The sequence below is a fragment of the Acromyrmex echinatior genome, chromosome 14, assembly GCF_024713525.1.
Source record: "Acromyrmex echinatior isolate Ae372 chromosome 14, ASM2471352v2, whole genome shotgun sequence".
Lineage (NCBI taxonomy): Eukaryota > Metazoa > Arthropoda > Insecta > Hymenoptera > Formicidae > Acromyrmex > Acromyrmex echinatior.
The window spans coordinates 2,095,614-2,118,643 of record NC_141865.1 but is presented as its reverse complement, the minus strand read 5'-3'; the positions used below and the strand labels follow the sequence as shown (position 1 = coordinate 2,118,643).

General features: G+C 28.4%; 1 protein-coding gene and 1 long non-coding RNA gene across 2 annotated transcripts in view; one reads left to right on the top strand and one right to left on the bottom strand.

The window, feature by feature from the left end:
- Positions 1 to 23,030, bottom strand: part of mgl (low-density lipoprotein receptor-related protein megalin) — a 70,084-nt gene that overhangs the window by 31,119 nt on the left and 15,935 nt on the right. Inside the window, exons 2-4 of the mRNA XM_011057831.2 lie at positions 8,044 to 8,160; positions 4,386 to 4,517; positions 657 to 911 (exon numbers count right to left, since the gene is read on the bottom strand). Of these exons, the coding sequence (XP_011056133.2) occupies positions 657 to 911; positions 4,386 to 4,517; positions 8,044 to 8,160 (504 nt within the window). The remainder of the gene's footprint in view (positions 1 to 656; positions 912 to 4,385; positions 4,518 to 8,043; positions 8,161 to 23,030) is intronic.
- On the top strand, positions 15,352 to 22,771 carry LOC147907330 (uncharacterized). The gene is made up of 2 exons (XR_015547518.1): positions 15,352 to 19,556; positions 19,687 to 22,771. It is a non-coding gene; the product is annotated as an uncharacterized LOC147907330 (long non-coding RNA).

The following is a 23,030-nucleotide window of genomic DNA, read 5'->3' as shown; positions in this document are numbered from 1 at the left end:
TGTAATCTTATAGCTTTTGAGTAACTAAATGCAATAGTACTAGTTTTATTTATTTGGGTCCATAGAAAAATGTTTAAAATTCGTCTTAAAAATAACTTTGAAAGTTTTTCTAATAGTATAATATAGTTACAGTAATATTTTGTTCAAATTATTTAATTATTTGTACTTCATTTCTGCAATTTCTTTTTTATTAAAGATTTTTTTTGAATTTTACTAAAAGAAATATAAAAATTAAATATTTTAAATATCTATAGAAAAGTATTTCAACGGCTACGTGCGTCACGAACATTCATATTATAAATAAAATATGCAAAATTATATCTCTCGTTAAATCGTCATTAAAATACTTTCCTTAAATAATTTTTTTTTTTAAATTATGGAAGTAAATAATTATATAAATGATTAAATAATTATATCATTAAGAAAATCTTATTTATATTATTTATAGGAATTACCCTGCGATTCAAGTTTACTTTTATAAATAGTACATTTTTTATTAAGTGTGTACCCATTAAAAAATGCTACCTTGATATAGTATAAATAGAAATTAATAAGAGAAATAAAAAGTTAAATTTTATCCATTTGAAAGTAATGATGGCTGAAGGGATAAATCGTGAAGCGTTAAATAAATGAACGTATTGCAAAATCGAGCTTACTGCAGTGTTCTTCGTCGCTGTTGTCACCACAGTCGTCCCAGTGATTGCACCTCGCAGCTTGCTCGACGCAGCGTTGCGTAGTATTGCATCTGAATTGATCCAATCGACAGGCTGGCTTCATATTATTTTCGCATCTTTCCTCATCTCTACCATTCCGGCAATCCAGGTAACCATCGCACTTTTTTTCTTTAGGTATACAAAGTTCCGGTGTGGTTCCAACGCACCTGAAGTCATCTGGCTGGCATTTTCTGTATGCTACAACATCAATGTCTTTTACTTCTTTGCTTTTGCAAATCTTTTTTTTTATAAATTATTATACTATAGTATAATAATAAAAATAAATGTTCGACGCTGGAATAAATATCATCTTGTAATCTTTCTTATTAAATTATGACTTGAATTTTCCTACCACTATATTTGATTTGTAAAGGATTATCTTTTGACTAAATTAAGCAATACCAAATTATATGTATGACTGATCCACGTTTTCATTTTCTGATTCTAGATATTTTACTTCTTATTCTAGATACAGATTTCTAATTTGCTTGGATTATACTTAATGCGAGAGAAACATATTCATCTGATGTGTTCTGACTGCCAGGTTAGAGTTTAAAAAAAATTCCTTTAAATGTTAAATATCGACATTGTTCATTGAAGATGCTCCCCCTCCTCCGGAGGGGGGGAGGGGGAGGAGCTGAAACGTATGAATTAAAATTAATATATTTTTAAGAGTAATCCATTATTTCTTAAATAGTACACCGACACTGCGCATGACTCTCATTTGCTCATTTAATTGCTCTTTTTATTTTTATTAAATTCAGAAAAAATTATTTTATATCATTATGAGATTTGCAAAAGCTGAAGAGTTTAAACGTATATATTGTACGTCCTTTGCAATCCATCTGACTTGTGAAACATTTCTAGTGTTTCGCACTTATGAATGGAGAACGTGACAAATGAAGTAGCATACATATTCCTCTAAATTAACGTCAAAAGGTGATCTGAAGTTGATCACGCTTTCCGGTCCAAATGGTTTTTTGTGATAACTCGAATACACTAGCTGCACGTAATGAACAATCATATCTTGATGATCACTTAGTACGACACGTTCGCGCCGTTGATAAACATGCAGAATGAGCCTGATATGGCAACCTGAAACGTGATTTTTCTCGTTTGGTTCGTGGGATATTAAGATAAGGGGAGTAGCAAAATGTGGAATCATGTAGATTTTATTTCAATTAAATTTAATTGTGAAATGCTTTAACAAAATATTATTTTTTATATTTTTAAGAAATGAAATTTTTCTAAAAAGTTCTTTTAAAAATTCGCGTTCTTTTGACTAAAAAAGATGAAAAATGTTATAATAATAAAATTATAATAATCATTACATACATAATAATTCTGAATAATGATAAATCTTACGAGAAAATTTTTAATTCTAAAAAATATTCTAATATCAATATTGATAATAAAGAGATTGAAAAATATTCTCCAAAAGTTCAAATAATATATTACGATTCAAAACAGCAATGATTATAAATAACACAAAACTGACGGTAGAAAGGTCAGCAAAAGATCAGCAATGTCAGCATCAAAAGAAAGGAAAACGTTATCGACGCCTAACGGCAATAAAATGTTTACAAATCTCAATCTTCATTTTTATGACTTGAGTGAACATAATGTTGCTGATTTAACAATGTTCAGTGCATGTTATCATGACAACGCGATAATTTAGTGAATCCTAGCGCGAAGAATCCGCTTAATCGCTGCACAGCTGCTATTTAGCCATATTCTTATACCAGTGGCCTTGTCACTGACAAGATATAATGTCTTTTTGTACAATATATCCGCGATAATTAATATTCATAATTTAAATGGCGCAGCTGATTACTTAGCTATTCTTAAAGTAGTCATTAACAATTGCTCTTTTTTTCATTATTTATGAAAGAAAAAAAAAGTGAAATATAAATATAAGAATTATTATTGCACATGAAATACTGTAGCAAATCTTTTGTTTTCATACATAGATTTATTTTTCACTTGACTGATACAATAATCCGCTAAGAAAAAAATAATCCACAAATAGTACTTTTGGCACAAGATGAGATTTTAAATAAAAGTAAATAAAAGATATCTCTTGATAAAATTTTTTTTTAATTTTTCAATTTTTAGAATTCTTATAAATTCCTAAATATATTTTTACAAAATAAAATAAAACATATCAAGTGCATAAAATAATATCGAATATTACATACCTCCCAATAAAAAATGGATATAAATAAACGCAGCCAAGTATTTTATTACTCAAAAAAGACTTCAAAAAAGCTTTATAAAAAAAACCTGTTAATTCTAACATATAAGACGTACTAAAATGATCAATTGAATTATAATAAAGAAATAACTTGGTGTGTCCGAATCGTATTGAAACGCTATATTCCAGAGGACCAATATATTTTCATAATACATGAATTATTTGTAATAGGAATTAATTAAAAAGTTTATTATATATAATATTATATATATATATATATATATATATATATATATATAATATATCTTTGCAAATAATACATAATATATTAAAGCAATAAATCAACAAGGAAGAAATGTTAATAATTTCTTATTACATAATCTTACAAATTTGTTACGTATAATGATTCTACATCTAAGTATTATTAATATGTATAATATAATATTATTATATTCTTCTATATACATTTATATTACGTCTATTATTTGTAAGTATATTTTTATATCACATACTGAGTCACTATAATATAAGTTTAATGTCTCTAATGTTTTATATCTCCATAAAGCAAATATTATATTTAGATAGTATATAAGGGTGAGTCATTTTACTCGAACCAGGCAAATATTTCGACAAATATGGAAGATACAAAAAAATATTTCAGACAAAAATTGTATGGTTTAGAGGGGAACATAGGATGGTACCATTAGTTTGATCTTGGATAGTCGTTTGAAAATTACGTGAAGGTCACCTTCAATTTCTTAAACGAAAACCCCCACTTTTTATTACATATTCTTGTAGTTTATCTCGAGATCTTTCTAAAACACTATAATAAAATATTTTTTCCTTAAGTATGCTATAATAGATATATATACAATAATATTTTATAATAGATATATATAATATATATAAAATTTTGTACTGTATTTCTAACTTTTACAAAATTTCTCAAATTTTTTATATAAATTTAAATACTTTTCAGAAGTGCTGAGAAAGTCCACATCTTTTCTAGAATTTTTATATACAGTGAATTTTGAATTATTCTAAGATTTCTCATTCTCTAATTTCCGAAGGAAACTTATAACATCTGAAAAATTTTGAAGTATTTATAAGAAATTTAGAAGAAATAAGCACAATAGAGAAGTTCAGGGCTGTGTGGCAAAAATAGATATTTGTAACAATAAAAAGGAGATCGGGTCTCGATTCGAATTCTGGTGTGTTCTGATATTGTTCTCGTGTTGTCATTTATTTCTTCCATGTTTAAAAAAAATCTTTATAAACATGATAAATTTTTAAAAATAAAACAGATATAAAAAGTATTAATTTAATTTCGTGCCTTCAGAAGAAAACGTTTCCGTGCATATTGATATACATGTACATTATATTACGTGAGAATACGAATTTTCTGATGTCATATGCGATATGAAAGAAGCAAACAGGAAAGGTTGACGTTGACAAAAATGATTGCAATTTATACTCACTACAGCCATCTTCATCAGTGCCGTCGACGCAATCGACAGTCATATCACATCGTTGATGCGGTGGTATACAATACGTTTTGTTGAAACTATACTGGCCACACGTGATCTGGCCTATCTCGCAATCCGGCGGCGCTAAAACCAAATTCAAAAATTAATAAATTAAAAAATTTCATTATAAATTAAATTTTATATAAATAAATTAAATTTAATAAATTAGTATACAATAACTAAATAATGCTTATATCAATCGAAGCTATATCTTGAATATTTCAAATAATTTCATATGAATTTATATACCACATTTGTAGTCTCTCAAATTGCGCACCGAATTAGTTCTTTAGACTTATAGTATTTTTCATTGACAGAGCTGATGCGCACTCAGTGCACTTTAAAACCGATGTACATAAATCGATGTAAAGATGTACGTTTAATAAAAATATAGAAATGAATTAAACCGCAAAATTCTTAATACATTTTATTGTGGTATTTGATAAAATATACATTGGGTATTTTATTAATTGAGATAACTCACTTTTACATTCAGATTAAATTAGTGTACAACAGTTTAATGTGCACTGAGTGCACACTAGTTCAATGAAAAACGCTATTAAAAAGAAAGAGATTCTAAGAAGAAGAAGAACAAGAAGTCATTGTGTGTTCATATTATATAGTTCTAATGAATCGTTTATTATTGTTAATAAATTAATAAATTAAGTTAAATCATAAAATTTAACACGTTGATATAAAAAAGTTGAAACAGAATATCTCGTGATCAACTCGCTTTGGCCAGGAAAACTGATTTATCATTAATAATAATCTTGATAAATTTTTGAATACCAAGGTACAAGAAAGACAACCAGATAATCTAGATATCGATGCAAAGCTAAAATTGTACAAGGAGCAAGCGTGATTTCTATTTTCTATTATCTATCTTGTGATTTCTATCTTCTGTTATCAGAAGTTCAGAATACTTAGCGAACTCAGACAAAATAGGAAACTATTTTTTTAAAACTCTCAGCATTTTTTCGTTTAGAAACCAATACAGAGAGAAATTCGGAAGTGTTGTACTTAATTTCTAAAGACGTTCCTTGAAAATGGACTACACAATGTGCATCATGCGAAGAATCGTTAGTACAACGTAACATACCGATATGGTGCAATAATTGTGCGCGAGTATATAATCAGCCAGTCGATTCGTCGGACGATCGAGGGAAGCACCCTCGATCGTTTAATATACCGGATGGTATGACAATCATGTTGCAGCGCCAGGCTATTACTTTAATGCTATTTTTTCCAAACAACACATATATGATCGATTTTTTTTTAGATTCTTCATTCTATTAATAAAACTTGGTGACATTGTGAATTAACAGCTTCGTTCATTCCCGTTTTCAATTTGGAGATGTTAGAGTAAAGACACAAAAAGGGATTTATTGTAATACTTGTAATAAATGCCTATAAACAAGTACAAGTAATTGATGGCCGAAATGGAAGGGGATGGATATTGAGGAGAAAGTTGTCGAGCGTAGAATTGGGACTGATATTCCACGCAAAGCGAGATACAATCGTGCCAATGGATCCGTTTCATTGAATGACGCGCAATACTTGTGCATACTGTCCTCGAAAGAGGGTCACAGCCTTGCTTCCGGTTTTACATTGTCACCCGCATAATAAATGGCCGTCACTTCACGGTGGCCTAGGCAAATGGCGAACCCTGAACAGGAGCAAGGGACACGCGCTCGTGAAGAATAAAAGACAATTAGATCCGAATCTGGTTTCTTACAGAAAGAATATGCTCACAATTAGGAAAAACATTTCACAATTAGGAAAACTTTTATATATACATCATTACAATATAGAGGTAATAACTGTACAAGTTTTAATATGTAGAATTAATGTACATAGTTGAATAAATTAACGTGCATAGTTGAACAAACTATATGGTTAAATAAACTACTTTATCGTTTCTTATATTTGCAATAAAATAATTTATTTAATTATGTACATTATTTATTATATTAATTTTATACATAAAAAACTTGTATAATTCTACTTTGATAATCGCCATTATTTTTTTCTGAGTCTAAACGACATTGTTTTATAAAAATAACGGTCAGAGATGAATTTATTTTATTCTTAATAAAAATTTTGCGCATACGTGTAAATTTGACTTATTCGAAAAATTGTAAAACATTATTAGAAAGAAATTTGGTATCACGATTACGTAGCATACCAAATTTGACGAAAAGGACTTCAGAATTGAGTATCATTTTTCTTAGAAGTATTTTTGTTAGATGATTGTAAAGATTACAAAAAAGATAATTTTATCTTTATGAAGATTGCATTTTTATATTATCCTTGAACGCTTTAAAAATTGTCCCCAGACATTATCGCAGCTTTGCTAATTTAATAGGATTTTTTCCTTCCGCCTTTAAATCTCGAAAAAACATTGATTGTCCCTGCTTGCATAAAAAAATAACGCCAAGCTCAAATTGTATTACACTTCCTGTAAATCTAATGATAAGAAACAATCACAAAAGCGATCACGTAAGCTGCATGGAAAAAAATATTAGACAAAGAGACTAAGCACTTCCGAGAGGAAGCCTCGGATTTTCGTCGAACGCTCTTCCGGCACGAGATTTGTTATAAGCTGTACATAATTCGCGACAATCCATTCCGTTCGTAAACAGGAAGAGCGTATCAAAAATTGACCGTCCCAAAGCCGCAGTCGTAATCGCTCCGAGCAAATCTGAATCGCGTAAAATTTGAGCACTATCTTAGAAAATTCGACATAAAACTTTTAATATCATCTTATTTTATATCTGAAATTATGTCAATTTAAAAATTAAGACCCATTTCCTGAATTTTCTTTTAAACAGTTAATATCAATTAATTTCCAATAACACTGTCAGGACTATAATGCTTATGAGCAAAATTAATTTTTTACATCTTGTCTTCGCAACCGTAAATCCTGCTAGCCTTTATCTATCGGCCAAGAGTACTGAATGAAGGAGTTGGATTCTGAAAGTTCTTTCACCGCGAGCTGTAATGAGGGCAACGGGCGATCGCGGATTATACATGCATCCCTCTTTATTATTTCTTAATGAAGCATAAGTCATTAATTATTCATTAGCATGAACGTGAAGCGTATTTGTCCGATTAAATTTCACATTCAAAGATATGCTCCAATTTCACAGAAATTCTGATTGTTTTATATGAGATATATTTATTATAATCACATGCGAATATATGTATATATAATACGACAATAAAACTAAATAACAATAACAAGAAAATAAAAAATCTTTTATTCATCACAGAAATCTCAATCGAGCTCTCTTTCTGTAGCTTTACTTTTTTTCTTTTTTTTTATTTTATTTTTTTTTTTTTACAAAATATGTGGCAAAATAACATTTATAAAATGAAATCTCTCTTAATTTTTTTGGATACTACATCCTCAAAAAAAGACATAATAATAATAATTAATCGTATTTGTATTATAAAAATAATAAGACGTACATTCTTATTATATAATATTAAAAAATTGTTCATAATTAATACCACAGGCCATAGTTATTGTTAGAAGATACAACAACGTGTAAATTATGTTAAATATTTTTAAAATAATACAGATAAAGAAGGACATTCCAATACTTACGACATGACTGCATTTCATCGCTGTTGTCGTCGCAGTCTCCACGATAATCGCATACTAGAATCGACTGTATACATTTGCCGTCGTTGCACCTGAACATGTTATTCCCGCAGCCATCGCCTGTAACAGAAAGCATGGAGCATGAAGGGATCGGCCGGGAAGCGATACTGCTGCCGTGATAGGTGAAAGGTTCAATGCCTGCCGTCGGAGAACTGCCGTTTCTAGGTGTAACCGTTGCAGAAGATAGGATTCTTCTAAGTCTTTTTTTTTCGAACGAATCCTCATCCGATGAACTTTCGCGCAGCGATTATTTCGCCACCTCGCCCGCGGTATGGCCAAGATATCTAAGGGAAGCACAATTGAACGTGATTGTGCAGCAAGAAACCAACAACTTTCCAGGCTTAGAATTTCAGATTTATATTGCAAAATGTTGCGTTGAATATACGTTACGTGTAGAATTAAATATCAGAAACTAGGAAAATATCGGAGAAATCGGAGTTTTAATTTGTCTTTAATGTTCTTCTGAAATGTATCTGAAAAACTATATTTACAGACAGTTCCTTCGAATAACAATGTTTAATTTTTAAAAAATTCAGAATACACACAGTCTCAATTTTGTGACTCCAACTTTTTAATTCTTCGGATATGAATAAACAATTTATCTTTTCTTTAATTGAATATAAAAAATGTTTTATGCACGAATATACATAATATATATGAACACCCATAAACAAGTATAAACATTCATAAACATATACATATAATTATATGTAATTATATATGTCCATACATGTCCATACATCCTTCTTTCTTTTGTAAAATTATTGTTTAGTATAATAAAAATAATAACAACAAAACAACAAGAAAACAAAAAATAATTACAAAGATATTTATTGCATTGTTTATTTTAAGACAAGAATGCATAAGAAACTAAGAATCTCAGCGCAAGTGTATGTATAATAATAAAAAATTTAATAATCCATATCTGATGACAAATATTTTAATATATATCTTTGTACGCGTTTCAATTTACTTCAGGTTCTCGGTTTCAATTCAATCAAATACAAATTATATATTGTCATTTACTGTTTTGCACTCTGAAAGGAAAGTGACGAATAATTAACGGAAGTGGATGTTTTTGAGATTATATAAAGACACAAACATCTAAATTATTCTAAATACTTATTATTCTAAATATTATTAAAATAGATTTTCAAAGCAAATTTCAAAACATAAGAAAATAAAAATATCAATATATTTCAAAAAAATATATTGAAAAACAATACACAATTGAAAATATTTTGCGGAAACTTTAAGACTAGATGTATTATAATTTCTAAAATGTATTGTATTATTAGGTGTTGGAATTAATTCGTAGCGTTTTTTAATGAAAGAATGTTATTTATTTCACATGAGCATTAAAAAATACATTAATGAAAGTACTTCCCATCACTTGTAAAACGCTACGAATTAATTCCAACACCTAATATTAATTACTGCATACTTCGTTCGATATAATAAAATAAACAAGACTTTACAAATTATTTATTTACGAAAAATTTTGATGTTTTATATTATAATGAATTTTGCTTTTATGATAAAATAATATTATTTACATCAAATATAAAATATAAAACAACATCATAGAAAGTTTGCGTTTATTGTGACTGTCGAAAATCGTTTTTAGCGAATAAAGATTTCAAGTAAGTTCAAGCCTAATTTCTCTCCTCCCTCTCCTCCTCTTCTCCTTCATCGCAGACAGGAAGTTTCGATATCAATTATTATTTGTATGAAATACTGAAGTATACAAAATAAAAATCCAACAAAATTCACTTAATCCTTTACAAACGAATGACTGCTCGATATCATATAGTTTTCGATTCTAGATAGCCCTGCTCAACATCATAACATAGGAATATTTTTTTAAAATTCTTTTTTAAAATTTTTTTAAAAATCTTGTCCTGGCTGATTACCAAGGTTAAAAACGTCCAAAAGATAAAATAATCGTTAAAAGTTGATATATCAGCTTTTAGTCCTCTAGAGATTATTAATAATTCTTATTATAAGACAAAAGATTTATCTTTCTTTTGCCCTGTTTAAAATGAATGAAGAACGGAAATACCCGAAAGTATCATTACTTATGACAATATCCTCATGGTGGAAATTAAGACCATGGCGAGCTGTCTTTATTATGATCGCGGTAATCTCTACTACTCTTCATTATGACATTTATAACTACTAAGAATGTATGTATACATATATATATTCTATATGATACAGTATGCTACTCCTGATGAAGTTCTCCTGATAAACTCTGATAAATGTTCAAGAAACGTTGACATTCTAAGAATGGATTTGAATATAGAGATAACCTCGAAACGGATTATTTTTGTAAAGAAGAAATATGTTTTAGATGCACTCATTTGTAATTATTTTATGTTAATTTGTAAAAAATAATATAATTATAGTAAATATTTTCACTTTTTCTATAAAATCACAGTATAGAATAATTAAAAACATAGAATAACATACTAATATTCTTCATTTTTGTATTGTAATACTTTTTAAATAAATAAATAAATGCAATAACTGCATGTAAAATGACTTTCAATAATAGACAACTAAGATATTCGTGCATGCAGGTCATATTTATTAATATGTATTGTAAATGTGACTAAATACTACAAATTAATTATTTAGTATCGGTTATGTGTATAAAAAAAATCTCATCATATGCAATTCATTAATTTTTTTCTTTCTTTATTTTTCTTTAATTTTTTGCATTTTTATATTATAATATCAAAGTAATACAAGAAGTGTTTATTACAATAAAACCAATCTTTTTATTTGTGGGTAAAATGACTTTTAATAATAAATAAGACTGCAAAAAAAGCAAAAATGCACATTTTTGCTTTTTTTATGATCTTATTTACTATTAACAAAATTTAATATATGTCTCACCTCTAAAAGAATTCAGATCTGAGGCTTTACTATTCTTGAAAAGAAACGTTTCATATATGTAACGTATACTATATTATTTTCCTAATTTTTCGTACGTTTCTTTTTCAAGAATAGAGGCCCTGGTTAGCGATTATATAACTTTATCCCTAGAGCGGAAACGTGAAAAGTGAAAATTTTTTGTATATATGTGTGTATACGTGTACATCATCTGCGTTTGTCTTATTAATGCCGAGACAATTACCTCCCTCCCCTCCCTCCCCCACAGTGTCTCCAGATATATATTGTACATAAAAATTTTCATTTTTCACGTTTTTGCTCTAAAGCAAAAGTTACATAACAACATAATAAATTTATTAAAATTATAATGGAATAATTTGAAAGCCGGATTTGTATTCAGCATCTAGAAAGTCACATCATAATTTTTAGAAAAATAACATCAAATAGATAAAAAAATGACAAATCCTCAAAATCGTTGTTTTTCTCAAAATTATGACATGATAAAATTTTAACCAATTCTTGTTCAACAGGCAAAAATACGACTGAAATTATTAGGTGTTGGAATTAATTCGTAGCGTTTTACAAGTGATGGGAAGTACTTTCATTAATGTATTTTTTAATGCTCATGTGAAATATATAACATTCTTTCATTAAAAACGCTACGAATTAATTCCAACACCTAATATTATTCACACTCATGTTACAAAAAAAAAGTTAAATTTTGTTGGACAGTGATAAATAAAGTCCAAAAACTTTCTATGTAAATAATTTTTTAAATCTTATGGTTGCAATTATCACAACATTTTTCAGTTAAAGTTTAGACAATTTCCTTTAAAACTAGCCATGGTTGAATTGAATAGCTTAATGATTATTAAAAATATGATTTTTTAAATATTCTGAGCCATATATGATTCACTGTGCCTGAAAAGTCTCATTAACTATGAATATTTCATTAGCCGTAGCCGACACTAAAAAATTTTTTTGAGAATTGAAAGAATTTTTCTAACAATATACTTAATTTTGATTGTAATAAAACTTAACTTTAGTATAGTTTTATATAAAATATTTTATATAAAATATTTACATAACATTTCGAAAAATAAATACTAATATAATAGATATTTATCTATATATTATCTAAATATTCTGTCTAGAAATCTTTTATTTATTAATTTCAAATCCAGTTCTTTAAGATGAAATTTCGCAGCTTTGTAAAACATAAGCCAAAAAGATCTCATAGCAAAATATTATATTCTTTCTACGATACAAAATACAGTTCCTCATAATTATACATATAACAATTAAACATATAACATATCTGCATTGTAAGTAAGGAATAGATCATTTTATTTATAAGAACATTTTTAAGAGCAAAATTGCAAAATTCAACTCTTCAATAGACTTCATAGCTTCATAAAACATAACAAGTTTTGGCAAAATATATACATATTTCTTCTACAAGACAATGCATGTATATCTGCATCGCAAATAAGATGTAAATGAATCTTTTCGTTATTTATACTGAATCATGAAAATAATTAATTAAAGTGATTTGAAGTAGTACATTATGTTTTCTCGTAAACATAATGTCTAAATAATTTTGTAAAGCGGAAATTAATAATTTATTCTTATTTGTATCCAAGCAGGTAAAACAACAATTCTTTGGAAAGCATTTAAAGTTTGCTGCGCAGCATCCGCGAAGCAAGATAAGAAAAGGTGCGATAAGTCATCTCCTGTCTCGGTTATTGCGGGTGACTTTTGTTCATCAACCGATGGGAGAAATATGCATACGACGCAGAATTTTTCACGAGTGTCGTTATGTAAATGCGAATCTATTGATATTTGAATACTGTCGTCATCGCGCAACACTGCGATGGTGATAATGCGTCATTTGAATTATTAGTAATAATAATAATAGTAATGACAATAATAATAAACCCGTGACCTCTATCGAGATGTCAATCGTTTGAAGAGAAACCCGGATTTATGATAATTTTTATAATTATCTTAAGTATACGGTTTGTCTGTGACGTGACGCATTACCATCTCCTAAGCGATAATGGAAATGTGAAGAAGATCATTGTGAGAGGAAAAACAAATTTATTTTTAATACCAAACTTTACAGTTTAATATTAAAATATTATGAAGCTGAATCAAGTTATATTATAACGATAGTGTTTAGCAAGATGGTGTATAGTTCGAAATGAAGTGACAAATTTCCGAAGTTAATTTCCGTCTATTGAAAAATAGTTATTTTTTCTAGAAAATAACTTAATAATTAAATAATTAAACTTAATAATTAAACTATGTTTAGAGAAAAATAGAGTAACAGTATTATGTTTTATGTAAAATTAATATATATATCCTTACAGCAAAATATTATACCAATATTATTTTGAAAGGTTGCAATATTTCATAAAATATTACTGTAACACTTTGCAATATTGTTGTAACATTTAGAGATTGCTGCAACAATATTTTATCCAGTTTTATTAAATATTATATATAGTTGAATAAATTATTTTATAATTGCAAAAAATAATAAAAAATTTAACTATGTGTGTGTATAATTCTATAATGTATAAAACTTATACAGTTGTCATCCTTATAGTCGCTATCACTTTGTCTTTTCTCTGAGTATATAATGACATACAATTATAATAGCTATGATTCAACTATGATAAATAAATAACTATGATAAATAAATAATTATAACATGGATAAGAATATCGATAATATTTTTCAATATTCACGAAAGCTGGATTCCAAAAAATCTGTAACTATAATTTGACCTTCTGTTCATTAACATGAAAAAAGAATGATCTCTAATTATTCTATTTGAATTGTCCTATTTAATAAGTTTTTCTTGATTATGTCCATGCATTTTCCAAGTTTATTTCGTGTTATGAAAGGAAAATTGATCTCTTCTCTTAAAAGGACTTATTGTGCGGTGATGGCAATCGAGGCCCGCTAACGGAGACTTTCCCATCGCGGGAGGATCCTTGATATATTGTCCTTGGACGAGAAAGCGATCCTGCGACCGCTGTGCAATTAGTTGACAACGTTATGATTAATGTTTAAAAAAAATCGGTCATGCTCAGATGAAGCGTGTGATATATATGTAAAATAGAAAATATTGCGTGGAATGAAATCTTATCTCCGGAATGAAATCTTATCTCCGGATCTTATATCCGAAATACCCTTTCAGATATTCGTCAACGCAAACATTAAATATGCTTTAAATTTTTTTACAAGTAAGAACATTAAGATTTTAAAATTATTATCACATTCGTCAATTTATAATTGATTTAAAAGGATCATATTCGCCAATTTATTTATAGTTAATCATTAATTTATAGATTATGTTCATGAACAATAAAATAACAAGTTTATCAATGTAAAAATTCGTATATAAGATTAAACAATCGATTAAAAAACAAAGACGATAATATATGTATCATATTCATTAAATACAAAAAAAAATTAACAGTAATTTTACCGAACAAAATTCAATTTTAAATACCTTAACCGCACATATAAATTAGGTAAACATATTGTAGATCAAACACAGTAATTAATAAGTTATATAAACATAATTAAAACAATAAAGTAAAAATAAAAATAAAAATGAGATAATAGAAGAATTAGAAATAAATAAAAATTGAATATAATAAATTAATGTGATTATAAGTCGTTTTATATTTCATTAATTTACATTTTATAATTTGTTTCAATGTAACATTTACTACGGCAAAGAATGCATAGATTGTTGAAACTAATAGAGAAAGTGACGAAATAACGCTGTTTCTGAAACTTCTCAGAAATGAACAATCAATTTTTGAAATGCCATATCTCAGCTTCAGTAAATAAACAATCGACATTTGAGAGACATATATATATGTCGATCGGTCATTTTCCATGACGATTCGTTCAAAAACAAATCATAGATTACTAGATTCACGAAGGAAAGTGAGAAGAGCACAGAGGAGGTGAGAGCTTAAGGTGTGTAAGTAAGTTATTGTCTGTGTATGTGGATGCCTCATCATCGTAAGAGAAGAGGCTACCAAAAAGAAAGAGAGGGGGAGGGAGAGAGAGAGAGAGAGAGAGAGAGAGAGAGAGAGAGAGAGAAACAGGAGGAGGCGATAGAAGCTGCGAGAGAGGAGCGGTTACCGATTACGGAGAGGGAGACAATGAAAGTAGGAGAGAGAGAGGGCGAGAAAGAGAGACGCTGATGGCATTAGAGAGGAGAGCGGAGGAGAGGAAGTGGCCCCGTCTTGGAAGTGCAGCGTTCGTGCCAGGCTGTGCGGCCTGGTACGAGCAGAGCACCGATGGCAGTCAGGAGGGAATGTACATTGCGGAGTAGGAATGCAAATATCGAAGACGGATAGTCGCCCGTGATATACGCGTGCTCGAGATTTTTTTCGCGATATTTTCGTATTGCACAGATCCGGTCTGTGGGTTGTTAGATCCGCTAAGAGAAATCAGAAAAACATTACTGTATTCACGCAATCAATATTGAAAATCATTTTCCGCAATTTATTATTCTGCTTTGCTCGATATTCATTCAAAAAACAACTTGCGGATCTTGTTGAAAAATGAAAACATGAGAAATTAAATTTTATAATGCATATCTGTAATTTGACAAAGTAGGTGTTTTTTCACGATTTAAATTTTTAGTCTCCTCTTCTCCTTATCTCCCTTATTTTAAAAAAATTATTTACGAACTACGTTACCATTTTTTCTTCTTTTTTTTTTATCACGCTAATCTTAAAATATGTTTCTGTGTACTTTAAATATTTTAGCCTTACTATTTCAATTTTGTCGAACATCTTTTCGGGAAAAGACAGAACGTGCCTTTTGAAACGCTGAATTAATATTAATTATAAAACAATAAGAACTATTTCCTAATTAAATTTTTTAAAGCTATATAAATCCCACAACGTTTTGCCATCTTAACAAATTGTTTTCGCTTTAATACTTATGTAACTCATTATAGATCATACCACAAATTAGATAATCGACTACATAAACTTAGAAAGGACATATTAGATACAGAGATATTCGCGTGACTTCCAAATCTATTCACCTGTTGGGAAAGACAACGTTCAAATATTTTTAATACTTGCTTTTCTACTTGTATATATTCTTAAACACTACTCAACTTTCTTTGATCATTTTCATAACAGATAAATGTTAATACATAAAAAGAAATTTGACACTCTTATAGAAAAAATTTTAAATAAAAAGAACAACAACATAAAATCAATATGTTACTATTGCATTAAAAAACTAATAAGAAAAAACAAATGATTTTAAATACAACTTATGTCAACCAAAAGGCAAAAATATTCTTATATATTCATTGAATTAAACCATTTAATTACATTAACGAAAAGTGGAATTTATTAATATATTGAAGATCCATATTTCAGTAGAGGTATCGTACTTTTACAGTTTGGAGGGGATTTTTGCTTGATCCTTTTTATTCAATAAAAAAAGTTTTAATACATAAATTTATTAAGAATATTGAGAACAATATTTATTTAAAAAAAATGCAATAATATAATTAAAACTTATAATCGTAAAACTTGTACCGTACTATGCAATTTAAATGATTGCAAATTGAAGATCAGATTTCAGCTAATCAGAACGAAATGGATTTAAATTAAAATTATCTGATTTGAATTTTAATCTCTAATTCGCAAGTCTTCTTTTCAGTCTCCGCAGTGTGACATGGGCTTAACATATACAAAGGAGCAAAAGAATTAATTTAAATATAAATATTTATTAAATTTAAATATAGATTAAATATAAATTAAATTATTGAATAATTGTTATTTTAATATTCTCGATAAATTTGTTAATATCAACTAAAATAAACAAATATTAATCTACAGTAACTTTCAAAATAACATAAAAATCAGTTTGTTGATTCTCGTTAAAACTCGTATTTCGTTGTAAGATATCGACACTATATAAATGTTAAAATAGATACTAAGCTGATTATCTCTTTAATTGGAATTTATGTAAGTCTAAAAATGTAAAAAAAAAAAAAGAAAAACCGTTTGAAATTTACATTAAGACTAACGTTAAAAATTTAATCATCTTATAAGACATAAAAAATGTCTTGAACAATTAACGTATCAATACATACATCTCTTTTATATTCTAACCTTGATTCTAAAATTACAGAACTTGACTCTTTTGCATATAGGTGATGAATTAATTATGGATTTATTTATACATGATTACCGTTACACAGGATACCCCATTTGAATTTATCCAGACAAATATTTCGAAAAAGATACGGAAAAATATGTCAGATGGAACGTTGCAAGAAGTATATATTTTATTTCGATTACGTTATGTTTTTTCTAGATAGAGGCCTCAAAGAAGAAAAGATCACTTCCACTTTTTAAAATGACATTATATGACTTTTTCTTACATAACATGATTCCTCTATTCTACATGTAAAAATATTAAGATAGAGATATCAAAAAATTAATAGTTTACGAGATATTTAATTTCAATATATATTAAAATAAAATAAAGTAAACTTTTTTTTATATGTCTGCATTAAATCGAATTTTAATTATATTTTTTTATTTATTAAAATGTCCATATTATATTTTTAATTACTATCATATAAATTAAAAGCATCCCACTTATTAATTTTTAATGCTAATTATTATTTTAGTCACTCTTTAAAGAAGTAGTAATAAATATGACAATATGTATTTCATTTAAATCATGAAAACTTATTTTCTCTTGAAGCACAAAATGATAAAACATTTATTAAAATTCTTTAAGTATTTCCTTCGAAATATGACTAAAAACTTACAATAATTAATGTATGTATATATGCTAAATAGTTAAAATAGATAAATTTCAGCGTTTTACTTTGGAAGTATTGACACCGTTTTGATCTTCTAAAAGTGCTTCCAAACCATAGACCTTGTAAATAAAAACTGGCAATACAAGCAAGATCATGTATACACTTCTCTTAATTTATAAAAGTGTCCGGAAGTATGCTTGACATACTATGACATTGGATATGTTTCATTGTGAGATTATCTCTTCTTATACAAAAATTCATTTTGTATATTTTTTAATTATCCGCATTTTACATTTTCAAAAAGAATATTATTTCGTGCTTTGCTACAATGTATATTGTCAAAAATTTTTTTTTAATTTTAATTCTAATACAATTTTAACGCGCCGTATGTTCAATTGATATGCGCAATGTACACTGTTAGAAATGTTTTTTTTACATATAATAAATAAAGCTCGTTGTAAATTATAAATTAACGAAATTAAAAATAATGAATTTAACTGAAAACTAAGTTACAATAGTTATTTAAATGTAATAAACGTGTACATTAAATTTTATTAAATTTTATGTACATTAATTTGACATGAAAAGTACATTAAATTTGATAAAGTTTCATGAAAACGCATTAAATTTCATGTACACAAATATATATATACTTTTCAATTATAAATACATTAAATTTAATGCAATGAAATTAAATTCAAATTGTGTAACTTAAAAGTATATTAAATTTCGTGAAATTTTTAACAATGTACATTTCTAGACATTTTAAGAAAAAGGAATATCTGAAAAGTATATTTCTCTCTCCAACCACCTTCGAATATTATTTCTTTGTAAAAACTATAGGTAATTGCCAGTCCATACTTATCATACTATACGTTAGGATCGATTATTGATCGAAAACTTACATATATTTCTGCATGTAAAAAATACTTCAGGTATTTATAAAGATTCATATTTAATCAAGAATCATTGCTTCTTATATCTTCATCAACATTATTTTTACAATAAGCGACACTTATACTGCATATTCTTGAGAAGACCGAAAATGCGCTGTCTTTTTATCTTTTTAATAAAATTAATCTTCTACAAAAAAATAAATTTATTTTTCAATATACAGCATAAAAGAAAAGATGCGTATTCTTTAGCTGTCTTAGCCTATTTTATTATATCTTATTAATTATCTCATCACTACACTATTTAAATAAATATAATTTAACAATTAATAAGCTATTAATTCCATTAAATAATCATTTTAACTTATAATATGTACAATACAATAACATGTGCATACGACAATCATGAATTGACGGTATTAGCTGCCAAATATAAATACATTATCGTGTAACGATATAAAAGATCGTCCAAAAACGAGTGCATATTCATTAGATTATTACTATCGGTCACTCAAACATAATCTGCCTTGCTACAACCACAGGTATGTAATAGGCTTTAACACATAATGATATAATACATTGTTAAGTAATGTATCAAGTACGCTCGTCCTATGGCATCGGCACGCAGCGCGGCGTTCACCTTGGCGCTCGCGTGAGAGGCGGATGCTCTTTCAGCGGTGTCATCCGTACCAGACGGTGCAATAGTCAGCCGCGAGTACCGCTGCATCGACACGTTGCACGATGCAACGTTGTGCATACGACGCGACGGGTCGTGTACGTCGAGAGGTCGGGGGAGTGAGAAGACCCATCGGAGAGATTAAAAGTATTGGGTCATCTAAAAAGTATTCGCGGTTTTTTGTCACTAGATGGTGTTGACCATCAACACCATCTAGTGACAAAAAATCGCAGATACTTTTTAGATGACCCAATACTTCACATGCCGACCTTAGTCCGTATCAGGCGGTACAAAATATGTAGTTTATATTGACCTCAAGTATCGTACGCGCTCGCAAGTCGTTTAAGCAAAAGATAATGCAGTTTTTACTTTATCGATCAGCGTAACGAAGTTTGCCTGCACCCGTCGAGGCGGATGAGGCCAGCTCGATGATTAAATCATCGCAAAAGGCCACCGCATTCCCGCGTTATTATGAATGCAATTATTTATTGAGACTAAATCAAGGCACACGGCCGCGTGCTTGGTACTAAGTGTATGCGCGGAGATCGACCGTGTGTACATGCACGTATACGCGAAGTAACTAGTCCAGAGAAGAATGTTTATCGTATCGTAATAATGGCTGGACAACTGATTAGATTCTTAGTGGGCTCAATCGATATCTCGAGGTCTTGTTGCGTAAGAAAAAAATCACTTTATGTTTGCTCCACATGCTAGATGAGCAAAAGCTATTGCAATGCTAACATCACGGAATTCGATAAGTAGGTACTTTCTATCGCATTAAAATACCTATTATTTTCTTTGTAATTTCTTGCGTTAGATTTAAAGTCTGTATCAAACTATTTGAAGATTGAGAATTGAAGATTAGAATTGGTTAGTGATTAGAAATTAGAAGTCGATTTAACTAATAGAAAAAATTTAATTTTATTCTGTTTCAATCTGATTGGTTGAATTCTAATATCCAATTTGATTATTGTATTTTATACATCCAAAAGTATTATTGAAATGTATTATTAATAAATAATACATATTATATACATGTAAATAAATTATATGTTTTATTTTATTGCACAATTATTGTTATATATTGCTTAATTTAAATATGCTATATTATTTCTGTTATACAATCATATATAATAAGTTAAAAATATAATTGTGAAATGTATATATTAAAATTATATAATATAAAAAATATGACATATGTATATATATTTAATGTGCATATATATATATGTATATATGATATTTGTTATGTAACATATATACTTATAAGATTGCATGTTTATATATACTAAAAGAAAAAAACATGAAATGCGGAGAAAAAATAAAAAACTTCAATTTTTCAACGTGTAAAAAAATATTTCTAAATACTCTTTTACATTCTTCAAGTGTCGTTCTCTAATAACAATCGAATAGATATAAAGAGGCATAAGATTAGTTACAAGTTATAAAAGTCGATCAAAGGAACGTCCGAAGAAATTGGTACAGCGCGGCCTGGATCACTAATTGGATCACTCACAATCAGATCAACGAACGCTATGCGACACATATATCACCGACAGCCCAGTGTCATTCAGCCACCAGAGTGTATATTGCGCTCGTAGTACGTAGTACAAGGCCATGGCAGACGAATGCTCGATTGATATTCTGATGAAGAGAAATCTTTCGAGGCCTCTGCTTTTCATTTTTTCCGTTCGTTAGATGAATTAGATCATGTATTGATGAAAATTATACAAAACTATCCAAAAGTTCAATAAACTTAAAAAAAAATACACGGAATATCCAAATTATTTGTAAGTTACATTTACCATCTTTTTTCTTTCATAAAATCTCGAATCAATTAAAAATAATATTTTCTTTATAAAAATATATGTTTATGTGTGTTCTTATATACAAGCTGCTCCAGAAAGAATCTACATCCTTTCACTGGCAGATTCTATGGAACATTCTGAGACGAAAAATCTTACATGAAAATGTCGAGGCTATAATACTTTTCAAATTATAAACGATAAATTTCGTCAATTGTAGCATCTGAAATTCGTACGCTCAAGCATGACACATTCCGTGAGTGATTACAATAGTGTCTTCTTACATCAACTCGCTTTTAAATATTAACATAATTGATGTGCTTACTGCAAAATGCCAACATATTTTTTCTACTTTGAAACGTTAATGGTATTATATGTTAACTTTAAAATAAGAATGTTATAATGATTATGTAAAGTTTTTCTACATTTATTTAAAAGCGAGTCAACGTACGATCATTGTAATCACGTGTGCGATATACCGTGAATTTGAGCGCACAAATTTCAGATGCTACAATTGACAAACTTTATAATTTAAAAAGTATTATAGCCTTGACTTTTTCATATAAGACTTTTAGAATGTTTCACAGAATCTGCCAATAAAAGGATGTGCATTTTTTCTGTGACTCCTTGTAAATAATTACAATTGATGTTGTGTCCTTCATAACTATTGCGTAGATACACATATATGCATATTTTTATATAATTATAATTAATATGTGTATAGTTAAAAATGATAAAGCAATATTTTTCCATCAAGAATTGTATGTTAATATACGAATAAGATGAGTTGAAAAAATCTTCGCCTAAAAGATAGTCTTTATATATGTAACTTTTCATCTTGGATTGCTTCTATATTGAATAACAAAAAAAATCGTTTATTTTTGCGTTTACTTTTCAAGTAGAGTTATTTTTTTGGCTTAATTCCGATCTAGTTATTTCTCCACGTATTTTCATAGAGACTCTAATATAATATCCCTTTCATATTATAATGGGCAGCTCGCTAGGTAATATACATATAAATATAATGCATACACAGTCACTTTCATGCTATAATAGTTTGACAGCTTAATGTGCACAACTGCGTTCGTTCCAAGTACACGGCGATTGGGCAGACTCGTGATGCGGTGAGAGTATTCTATAATTTTAATCCTTCGTTCTTATCGCTCTACAAAAGAGGTTACTGTTATGGAGACTTTACTGTAAGTGGAAGAAAAAATGCTGTGCGATATAAAATAAACATCCATTAACTGCATTTTATAGCCGATTACATATGTTGCATCTGTTATTTCCTTATATTTTTTATTCGTTAAAATGTGTAAGCATCATAAAGAGATAGCCAAAACTAAATCTATCTCTAAAAGAAATAGAACTTTTTTTTTTAGCAGAAATAATAAAATTAATAAGTCAAGCAGATAAAATCGTACTTGAAATATGTGTAGGTTTTATTTGTTAAAACACGTAAGCATCATAAATGAATGCTAAACTGAATTTATTTCTAAAAGAATTCTTTCGAAATCATAGAATTTCTTTCTAGCAGAGTTAACAAGAACGATAAAATTAATAACATCAAATTATTTATTCTGCTTAGATATCGTAGAAAATTTATAAATAGTTTAATTAAGTATCGAGAACGCAGATATGCAAAATTTCACGAAATTGTGCGTTTAATGAGCAACGAGCGGTTAAGGGTACATCGACACGCGAGGTATAATCTCTACGAGCCGATTGTGATACACAGGGATTAGCGAACCGTTTAAAGTAATTAACGCTTAGCGTGCTAATGCACGAACGTCTGGCTCGTTACACGTCAGTGAACACAAACG